This window comes from Malurus melanocephalus, unplaced genomic scaffold (genome assembly GCF_030028575.1).
Source record: "Malurus melanocephalus ecotype Western Australia unplaced genomic scaffold, MMel_1.1 scaffold_224, whole genome shotgun sequence".
Taxonomy (NCBI): Eukaryota; Metazoa; Chordata; class Aves; order Passeriformes; family Maluridae; genus Malurus; species Malurus melanocephalus.
The window spans coordinates 666,291-676,758 of record NW_026623456.1 but is presented as its reverse complement, the minus strand read 5'-3'; the positions used below and the strand labels follow the sequence as shown (position 1 = coordinate 676,758).

At 60.4% G+C, this 10,468-nt stretch overlaps 1 protein-coding gene across 1 annotated transcript in view; it reads left to right on the top strand.

The window, feature by feature from the left end:
• TNNT2 (troponin T2, cardiac type) overlaps positions 1 to 10,136 on the top strand; it is a 12,461-nt gene extending 2,325 nt beyond the window's left edge. Inside the window, exons 4-16 of the mRNA XM_057374430.1 lie at positions 280 to 309; positions 1,265 to 1,321; positions 1,861 to 1,893; positions 2,361 to 2,396; positions 2,661 to 2,682; positions 4,093 to 4,153; positions 4,258 to 4,374; positions 4,979 to 5,056; positions 5,153 to 5,263; positions 5,675 to 5,784; positions 6,205 to 6,295; positions 6,724 to 6,764; positions 9,521 to 10,136. Coding sequence (XP_057230413.1) covers positions 280 to 309; positions 1,265 to 1,321; positions 1,861 to 1,893; positions 2,361 to 2,396; positions 2,661 to 2,682; positions 4,093 to 4,153; positions 4,258 to 4,374; positions 4,979 to 5,056; positions 5,153 to 5,263; positions 5,675 to 5,784; positions 6,205 to 6,295; positions 6,724 to 6,764; positions 9,521 to 9,569 — 836 coding nt within the window. The 3' untranslated portion in view covers positions 9,570 to 10,136. The remainder of the gene's footprint in view (positions 1 to 279; positions 310 to 1,264; positions 1,322 to 1,860; positions 1,894 to 2,360; positions 2,397 to 2,660; positions 2,683 to 4,092; positions 4,154 to 4,257; positions 4,375 to 4,978; positions 5,057 to 5,152; positions 5,264 to 5,674; positions 5,785 to 6,204; positions 6,296 to 6,723; positions 6,765 to 9,520) is intronic.
• The last annotated feature ends 332 nt before the right edge of the window (positions 10,137 to 10,468 follow it).

Genomic DNA, 10,468 nt, shown 5'->3' with positions numbered 1-10,468 from the left:
TGGGCTGGGCTGGGATGGGATGGGATGGGCTGGGCTGGGCTGGGCTGGGCTGGGGAGCTGAGCTGGGCTGAGCTGGGCTGGGCTGGGCTGGGCAGCTGAGCTGGGCTGAGCCTCTGGCTGCTCCATGGCACTGCCAGGCGAAACACCCTGAGTGCGGAAAAGCAAAGAGAGGTGCAGGGAGAAGCCCCCGCAGTGCTTGAGTCCTCATCTCACGCACTCCAAAGCTCTGTGGCACCCAACTAATCCCTGTGCTTATTCCTTCCCTCCTCCCTGCCTCAGAAGAGGAAGAATGGATAGAGGAAGACGACGGTAGTTATTGCATCTTTCATGATTTCCTCTCTCTGCTGCTGGGATAAGTCACGGGTTCTGCCTCTCCCTGCTTGGGGAAAGGTTTTCTTTCATTCTTCCACTTCTCTCTCTTCTTCCTGCACTCCAGCTCTGCCCTGCTGTGTTGTGGTGTCCATCCTGTGTCTTTGCCTTGTCTCTCACATCTGCCAGCCATGGTTTGCTGTTTTTGCTGTCTTCTTTTCCTTCCCTTCTCTCTGGCAGTGGCACCCCAAGTGTCCCCAGGACCTGCGGGCCCAGCACCACTGCGGCTCCAGTGCAGGAATCCTGTGGGGACGCTGCTCCCTCCAGTGGAAAAAAGCTCCAGCAGTGTCACAAAAGAGCTTGGGAAGGTGCTGAAGGCGCATCCTCAGCTGCTCCTGGAGCACAGTGCTAGAGTACAGCAGTGGAAATCCCTCCTCTCTTCCTGGGGTGTGAGGGCATGGCAGCACGAAAGCAAATGAGGGACAAGTCAGGAGGTGGCGATAAATCCTTTAATGTCATTAATTTGGGGGATTATGCCCTGCCCGAACACAGAGCAGCCATTGGGTACAGGTTACAGGGGAGTCCTTTGCTTCCCGAACTGCTGCTCCTCTCCCGTGGCTGCGGCTCTCGGCTCTCTCCCGGCTCTCTCCCGTTTCTCTCTCGGTCCCCGGCTCTCTCATGGCTCTCTCTCTCGGTTCCTGGGTCTGTCCCGGCTCTCTCCCGACCCTCTCTCAGTTCACGGCTCTCTCCCAGCTCTCTCTTGGTTCCCGGCTCTCTCCCGGCTCTCTCCCGGCTCCCTCTCAGCTCCTGGGTCTTTCCCGGGTCTCTCCCGGCTCTCTCTCGGTTCCCGGCTCTCTCCCGGCTCTCTGTGGGCTCCGTGCCCGTTATCGCGAACCAGGAGCCGCAGGGAGCCGGGAATGGTTCTGCCAGACTCACCCTATCCCTCATCCCACAGGGCAGGAGGAGCAGTTAGAGGAGGCGGAGGAGGAGAGCAAGGAAACCAAGGCAGAAGGTGAGTGGAGGCTGTGCCAGGGAATTCCTGAGGCACGGCTGGGCCCTGCTCTGCTCCAGGGGCTGCCAGCTGGTGGCTGGCATGTCCCAGTGTGGTTGTGACAGGGGGACATCAGCGCAGAGGGGCAGCTGTCCCCCAGGTCTGGTGTCCAGTGAGGGGGTGTCAGACTGAGACGCCCTTCCCTGCTCGGCCTGGGCCCTGCAAGGATCAGGACAACGGGGTTTGCTATGTCCAGCCCTCTGAAATAATGTTAAAATGGGCCCAGCCTGTCCCACCAGGGGGTCCCACAGCCTTAGAGGGGGGTTCCAAGGCTAGGATTGAGTTCTGATGTGTCTCACCATCAAAAGAGCCCTAGATTGCATGGGGTGGCTTTGGGGTGTATGGGGTGGCCTGGTGTGTGACCCTGGGCTGTCAGAGCTGCTGGGGCAGGCTCAGATCACAGCTGGGACCCTGAGCCAGGGTGCTGGGACCCCTCTGTGCTGGGGGATTTGGCTGCCCTCACCCTGGGGTGCTCATGTTCTCCCATTGCTTTGACACAGAACAAGAAGATGAAATGAAAGCAGCAGGAGAAGGTAAAGCAGGAGCAGAGGAGGGTGGGTTTGGCCATTCCAGTCCTGATCCTGGTCCCCCAAGACACTGGGCCCCTGTAATGGGGTTTTGCTGCTGAAGGGAGAATCTGCAGTAAACGGGGCAGAATTGCCATGGCCCCATCCTCCACCAGGACAGGGGCAGCGGGAGGGGTGGATTTGTGCTGCCTTGGGCAGAAATTCACCCGAAATACAGCAGAGAGAGTAGCACTGCTGCTTCTCCAGCCTGAACTCCTGCAAAACTTGTCTGGATTCCTCCTGGAGAGGACCTGGGGCTCTGCTGGCCCATCCTGAGGGATGTCCCTCAGGGACCTGCTCTCCCCACGTTCATCCTGCAGGGATGGAGCTGGGGTTTGCAGTGGGGACAAGCATGGGACCGAGGGGGACAGCCACTCCACGGTGTCCCTGGGCAGGACTGGCCACGGGGACACAAAGCCTCATCTTTTCCACAGGTGGAGAGGGTGACCGGGAGCAGGAGCCTGGGGAAGGTGAAGTATCAGCCTTGTTCCTTCTGCCCGGTTTAGGGCTCCCGGATGCTGCTCTGCTCACCAGGAGCACCAGCGGCACCTCGGGCACAGTGTGTCCCTGGCACAGGGATGGCACCTCACTGCTGGGGGATGATCCCTGGGGTGAAGCTCCTGCTGCTGCAAGAGAGGGATGGCTCGACTCAGGGTGGGGGGCTGGGTCAGGCTGTGACAGGAGACCCCGGTGACACTGACCTTGTCTTTTTGCCCTGCTCCTGGGACCTGCAGGTGAATCGAAGCCGAAACCCAAGTAAGTGTGACAGGGTTTTGTCTGGCGCAAGATGTGAGCTGTGCCAGGGCAGTGGCTCCTGTGACAGAGCCTGGTCCATAAAGGGCAGGGCACAGGGAGTGTCCAGAGCATGGGAGCAGCGGGGGACTGGGACATGGAGACAAAAGGGAGAAATGGCCAGGGAAACACAGAGCATGAAGGGACCCTGAGAGTGAGCTCTTTAGGCACCTGAGAGTGAGCTCTGTGTGCTCCTTGGGAGAAGCTGAGCTGTCCTGGGACCCTGCAGCTGGCAGAAATGTTTGTGTCTGTGTATGTGTGTGTGTGTGTTCTCTGTGTGTGCATATGCACGTGTGTACATGTGCACCCATCTGTGTGCATGTGTGCATCGGCATGTGCCTGCATGTGTGTGTACATGCGTGTGCATGTATGTGTGTATTTCTGTGTGTGTCTGTGCGTGCACGCGTGTGGCTGTGTTTGTCTGGGCGTGTGTGTGTGTTTTCTGTGTGTCTGTCTGTGTGTCCATCCTGTCCTGGATGGTGGCCCTGGCAGGGCCCGGGCTCTGCTGGTGGCCCTGGCCATGGTTGATGTGAGGCTCACGTTCCAGGAGCCGCAGCGTTCCCAGGGCAGACCCAAGGGAGCTGGGCTGGAAGCCACTGCAGGAGCCTGGGGGTGCTCCTGAGCCCCTGGGGGTGCTCCTGGGCCTTTGGGATGCTCCTGGCCCCCCCGGGGTCCTCCTAGCCCCTGGGGATGCTCCTGGTCCCCAGGGATGCTCCTGACCCTTGGGGTGCTCCTGACCCTTGGGGTGCTCCTGGGGATGCTCCTGAGCCCCTGGGGGTGCTCCTGGTCCCTGGGATGCTCCTGGGCCTTTGGGATGCTCCTGGACCTTTGGGATGCCCCTGACCCTTGGGGTGCTCCTGGGGATGCTCCTGGGCCCTTAGGGGTGCTCTTAGCCCCCAGAGCGCTGCAGTGTGGGAGCAGCTCTGCCCTCAGCCATCATCCCCTCATCCCTGGGTGTCCCTGCTGAGCATCTCCCACCCTCCACCATCCCCGGAGCAGGAGAGGTTCCAGCTCACTGTGCCAGGTCCCACTCTAGCACAGGAACGGCTCCTGCATTCCCTTTGGGGGAGCAGAGGGGTGGTGCCAGCTCAGGGGGCCTGGCACAGGGCCCTGGCCGCGCTGCCTGTGGCTCGCAGAGTTATTCCAGCCACGCGGGTGCCTTGGAGGGGCTGCCGGGAATGCCACGGGTCTTCCTGTGGGGCTGCCCAGCTGGCACTGCCGGCAGGATGCATTGCACTCTCTGCCCTCCAGCTGTGCCCACTCTGCATTCCTGGGGACAGAGGGGCTCGGAGGGGAGGGTGGGCTGGGTGAAAGGCACAGCCTGTCCTGGATCTGCTGCAGCCCCACTGTTCTCTGGCTCCCCTCCCATTGCAGGGTCTTCATGCCCAACCTGGTGCCTCCCAAAATCCCAGATGGCGAGAGACTGGATTTTGACGTAAGTTGTGCCCCCAGTTCCCACCCTGGGGTTGATGCCCTTCTGCTGCTCCCCCTCAGTGTCCAGCAGCTCCTGGAGGCCCCTGCTCTCTGTGTCCCATGCAGGACATTCACCGCAAGCGCATGGAGAAGGACCTGAATGAGCTGCAGGCCCTCATCGAAGCCCACTTTGAGAGCAGGAAGAAGGAGGAAGAGGAGCTCCTGAACCTCAAGGACAGGATTGTATGTGCTCAACCTTCCCCTCTCAGGCTACTGTCACCCTGTCCCTGTGGGTGCACAGCCACCGTCCCTTCCTGACCATCCTGGCAGACTGGGGACGTCCCCATCCCTGCAGGACAGGGCCTGAGGGTTGAGCCAGATTTTGTACCCCAGCACAGCCTGGGAACCATGGAACTCCCTGGGCTGTGAGGGATCCACAGGGATCACCCAGTCCAACCCCTGGCCCTGCACAGACACCCCAACAATCCCACCCTGGGCCTGGCAATGCTGTCCAAAAGCTCCTGGAGCTCTGGCAGCCTCGGGGCAGTGCCCATTCCCTGGGGTGCCTGGACAGTGCCCAGCACCCTCTGGGAGAAGATCCTTTCACTGCTCTCCAGCTGGACCCTGCCCTGACCCAGCTCCAGCAGTTCCCTCCCTGTTCCTGCTCACTGGGATGTCCCTGCTCTGGCTGCTGCAACGTTGTCTGATGTGGATGCACCTCTCTCCGGGGTTGCTGTCCCCGGGCTTCCTGGGGGCTCTCAGGGCTCTTGGGGTCATGGATGTGTCCCTCAGAGCAGAGGACGCAGATTCTCTGCGCTGTCCGAGCCAAGGTACCGTCCCTGTGCAGGAGCAGCGGCGGGCGGAGCGGGCAGAGCAGCAGCGGATCCGCAGCGAGCGGGAGAAGGAGCGCCAGGCCCGCATGGCCGTGAGTGTCACTGCAAAGAGCCTGGGATGGGCCTGGAGAGCCTGGGGACACGAGCTGCGTGTCCATCCGCTCCTGACCGAGCTCTGACCCTGGCAGGAGGAAAGGGCTCGCAAGGAGGAGGAGGAGGCGCGGAAGAGGGCAGAGGAGGAGGCGCGGAAGAAGAAGGCGTTCTCCAACATGCTGCACTTTGGGGGCTACATGCAGAAGGTGGGACCCCAGCCCACCGTGGGGGCTGCTCCTGGGAAGGGCTTGGCCACAGGGCTGACCTCGCCCCTGGGACACTGCGGGGTTCATAGGCAGGACTGGGCAGGGAACTGCTCTTGGGGCAGGGGTTACAGGGCCAAAGCAAGCTCAGAGCTGTCCTGAGCTCAGCTCTGCTCTGCAGATGTGCAGCTCCAGCCTTGCCTCAGGGACAAGGATGGGTGTGGGGACAAGGACAAGGTTCACTTAATTGGGTTCCCCCAATAGGGAAAAAGTCCACTATTGCCAAAATGTCTTTGAGGATCGCATGTGCTTCTGAAGTCCCAAAAGCTGAGGGTGTTTGGCACAGAACTGGGGATGGGGGAGAGCAAGGCTGGGCAGATTCCCTTCTCTCCAGTGGACTGATGGTTTCCTCAGTCAGAGAAAAAGGGTGGGAAGAAGCAAACGGAGCGGGAAAAGAAGAAGAAGATCCTCAGTGAGCGACGGAAGCCCCTGAACATCGACCACCTCAGCGAGGACAAGCTGAGGTGAGCACAGGCTGCGGGAGGAACCGTCAGGGCAGGAGCTCCRTGCTGGGTGCCAGCTCCTGGGCAGGATCCTGGGCTGGGGACAGCTCCCTGGGGCTTCCAGCCAAGGGGGAGGGCACAGCTGGGGATGGGCTGTGACACCCCACGGGGACATGGGCACCAAGGCTGCGCAGGGCCACCATGGCTAGGCTGCGGCTGATGGCACCAGCCATGAGAGGGAGCCAGGCTCACATGRGTGGGACCTTCCCCGTGGCTCCGGTCCCTGGATTCATGTCCAGGGTAACACATCCCTGACTGGGAGCCTCCCGAGCCCCATCCCAGGGAGCAAGTGAGCGGCTGGCATCTGTGCACCTCCCTGCACTGAGCTCCCTGGGAGCCACTGCCCTTCCCTGCACCGTCCCCAGCTGGCTCTTCCCATAGGGAAAAGGCCAAGGAGCTGTGGCAGAACATCCATGACCTGGAGGCTGAGAAGTTTGACCTGCAGGAGAAGTTCAAGCGGCAGAAATACGAGGTGAGCCCACAGGGTGGTGGCCTCTGTAATTTGCGCCCCGTCTGTGTTCCTGGCTGCTCCTCCTGCTCCCCATCCAGGAGATGAGCTGGGGTGTTCAGGTGGGCTCCCAGCTCCTGGGGACGTGTGCCGGGCACCAGCACAGGGCACACATATCACAGCCAGGCTGGATGGAGCCCTGAGACACCTGGGACAGTGGAAGGTGTCCCTACCCATGGGCAGGGGGTGGATTGAGATGGGCTTGAAGGTCCCTTCCAACCCCAGCCATCCTGGGATTCTGAACCCCACAGAAAAACCACTGGGGAAGAGAGAGCAGTGATGTATCTTCACTCGACTCTCATGTCCAGCCTGGGGCACCTTGCCAGACCTCACCACCCTCCTGCAGTTTTTCTTGCCAGACTGAGCTCACCACCTACCATTTTTTCTTGCAGATCAACGTCCTCCGAAACCGTATCAGCGACCATCAGAAAGTGTAAGTGGCTGCACATCCCTCTGTGACATCTCCTGTCCTTCCAGGCCCCTGCTCCCCAGTTCCCTCCCTGTGGATGTCCCCTGCTAAGCCACCTCCTCCCCCTCCCACTCCTGCCTCCGGTCCCATTGGTACCTGGTGTTCCTGGACCTGCACATCTGTCCCAGGGATCTCAGGCAGGCCCTGCCCTTCTGCTCCTGATAGACCTCCATGGCTTCCCCCTGCCCAGAGACCCCGGCTGGGATGGACCCCGGGGAGACCCCACCTCTGAGGGGGTGTCCCAGTCTCCCACCACTCACCCCTGCAGGGGCTCTGCCCAGCATCTTAGGAAGGGGTGTTGGAGATCCCAGCTTGTCCAGCAGGGAAAATCCCATGGGCTGTGGGATTTGTGCAGCCCCGCAAGGCCAGGGGAGCCTGTCCCTGTGCCCATGTTCCCTGGGGGACACACAGCTGGGGGACCCATAGCAGGAGGGTGGAGGAGGGTGTTTAACCCCCTCTTTGAGGAGCAGCCCGGCGCACTCACATCCCCGTCCCACCCCGCCCGACGTGGGAGGTGCTCAGCCGACCTCGGCTGTCAGGGGCAGCACCTCCCACCTGCTTACACCAAACCTCCCTTCTCTCCTGCCCGACCACGGCCTGATCCTGCAGCAAAGGGTGAGTACAGGCATTTCTGAGAGCTCTGCGTGTCTCTGCACAGGTGCTCTGTGTGTGTTCCTTCACAGGTGCTGTGTGTTGTCCCCACGCACAGGCTCTGTGTGTCCCCATGCACAGGCTCTGTATGTGTCCCCACGCACAGGCTCTGTGTGTCCCCATGCACAGGTTCTGTGTGTCCTCATGCACAGGCTCTGTGTGTCCCCACGCACAAGGTCTTTGTCCCCATGCACAGGCTCTTTGTGTCCCCACGCACAGGTGCTGTGTGTGTGTTCCTTCACAGGTGCTGTGTGTGTCCCCATGCACAGGCTCTGTGTGTCCCCACGCACAAGGTCTTTGTCCCCATGCACAGGCTCTTAGTGTCCCCACGCACAGGTGCTGTGTCCACATGCACAGGCTCAGTGTGTCCCCGTGCACAGGCTGAGTGTGTCCCCATGCGCAGGTGCTCTGTGTGTCCCCATGCACAGGCTCTGTGTCCCCATGCACAGGTTCTCTGTGTGTCCCCATGCACAGGTGCTCAGTGTGTCCCCATGCACAGGTGCTGTGTCCCCATGCAAAGGCTCAGTGTGTCCCCATGCACAAGTGCTCAGTGTGTCCCCACGCACAGGTTCTCTGTGTCCCCACGCACAGGTTCTCTGTGTCCCCACGCACAGGTGCTGTGTCCCTGCACAGGTTCTCTCAGTGTGTCCCCATGCACAGGTGCTGTGTCCCTGCACAGGTTCTCTCTGTGTGTCCCCCTGCACAGGTTCTCTCAGTGTATCCCCATGCACAGGTGGTCTGTGTGTCCCCACGCACAGGCTCTGTATCCCCATGCGCAGGTGCTCTGTGTGTCCCCATGCACAGGCTCTGTGTGTCCCCATGTACAGGCTCTGTGTCCCCATGTACAGGCTCTGTGTGTCTCCATGCACAGGCTCTGTGCGTCCCCATGCACACACTCAGTGTGTCCCCATGCACAGGTGCTGTGTCCCTGCACAGGTTCTCTCAGTGTGTCCCCATGCACAGGTGCTGTGTCCCTGCACAGGTTCTCTCTGTGTGTCCCCATGCACAGGTGCTGTGTCCCTGCACAGGTTCTCTCTGTGTGTCCCCATGCACAGGTTCTCTCAGTGTATCCCCATGCACAGGTGGTCTGTGTGTCCCCACGCACAGGCTCTGTATCCCCATGCACAGGTGGTCTGTGTGTCCCCATGCACAGGCTCAGTGTCCCCATGCACAGGGTCTGTGTCCCCATGCACAGGTGCTCTGTGTGTCCCCATGCACAGGTGCTGTGTGTCCCCATGCACAGGCTCTGTGTGTCCCCATGCACAGGTGCTGCGTCCCTGCACAGGTTTTCTCTGTGTGTCCTCATGCACAGGCTCTGTGTCCATGCACAGGTTCTCTCTGTGTGTCCCCATGCACAGGTTCTCTCTGTGTATCCCCATGCACAGGTGGTCTGTGTGTCCCCACGCACAGGCTCTGTGTCCCCACGCACAGGTTCTCTGTGTGTCCCCATGCACAGGTGCTGTGTGTCCCCATGCACAGGCTCTGTGTGTCCCCATGCACAGATGCTGTGTCCCTGCACAGGTTCTCTCTGTGTGTCCCACCCTGTGAGCGTTGCCGGACCCTGGACTCCCGGGTAGGAGCATGGTTCAGGGACAGGGCAATGCCAAGGATTGGTGGCCAAAGCTAGAAATGCCCTCAGTGTCCCCCCAAACCTCCTTCTCCTCTTCCTCCTCTGTGCTGTCCTGTGCCCAAGCAGTGCCTGCTCTCCCTGTGCTGGTTTAGGGCACTTATGTGGCAGATCCTGAAGGATCCTGCAGCTGCTTTTACCCCTCTGCAGCCACAGATCTAACCTGTCAATTCTTCTCTGAACGCTTCTTGAGGGGCAGAAGATGGAACAGGGTATGTGGGTTCTTAAAACCGCCTGGCAGCTGCATGAGCTCCTTCCCATTGAGTCCCAAGGTGCTTTGACTCTGGTCCCAAGATTTTGCCTGGGGCCACTGAAGACCTTCACCCCCCAGGGCAGTGCACATCCAAAAAGAAAAGGCTGCAGGGCTGCTGACAGCCCCCATCTGATCCCCCTTTCGTGGTCACTGATGCCTTTAGCATTTGCTTTTCCTCTTCCCTTGCAGGTCCAAGGGTGCCCGAGGGAAGACCATGGTGGGCGGCCGGTGGAAATAGAGGCTCAGGGGGAGAGGAGTCCAAGCCCCGGGACCTGCAGTGGCTGCACAGAGCCCTGGCTGCAGGAATGGGGAGCTCTGGGAGCTTCAGGAGATCCCATCTCCACCCCCCAGTGCTGTTGTGTCTGTAAATAAAGTGGTGAGGGGGTGCAGGTGTGGTCTCCATCCTGAGGCTCTGACCCCCGAGGACACAACTCAGGTTCAGCACAGCTCAAGGAGTTGCCCAGCTGCTCCCCAGACTGTGAGAGGACACAGCAACACCCAGGAACCCCCAAGCAACTGTCCCTGTGCCCTCTGGCATCATCTCAGCTGCAGGCCTTGGCAGGTTTGGTGACAGACTCAGTGGTCTGGTTTTCCTGCTGCACTTTGGGGCAATCCTCATTACGGCCACTTCAGTTCTGCTTTTGCGGTGGGACAGCATGGACAGGGGCATTGTTTCCAAGCCTCTCGGCCCATGGAACAGTCACTAACTCCCCTTCCAGGCCCTCTTCATTCCTCTTTCTAGCTCTTGCTAAAGGCTCAGACAAGCCATGTTTGCCTCCCCTGCATGTTACTGACAGCAGGCAATGAAGCCTTGGCATAAAGCTGTGTGGAGAGGCCATTTCTCTGTGCTTTAGGGCTGGGAATGCCTGCAGCACCTCACTCCTGGGCTGTCCCTGGGGACACATCAGCTGCATACCCCCAGTGCTCCTGGTGGGTCTGGATCTGTGTCTGGGTCTGTGTCTGGATCTGGATCTGGGTCTGGGTCTGGGTCTAGGTCTGGGTCTGGGTCTGGGTCTGGGTCTAGGTCTGGGTCTGGGTCTGGGTCTGGGTCTGGGTCTGGGTCTGGCAGCCAGCCCACAGCACCAGAGGTCCTGGAAGGTTTGTACACACATTTCCTGAGGCAAGCTGTCCCCTGCT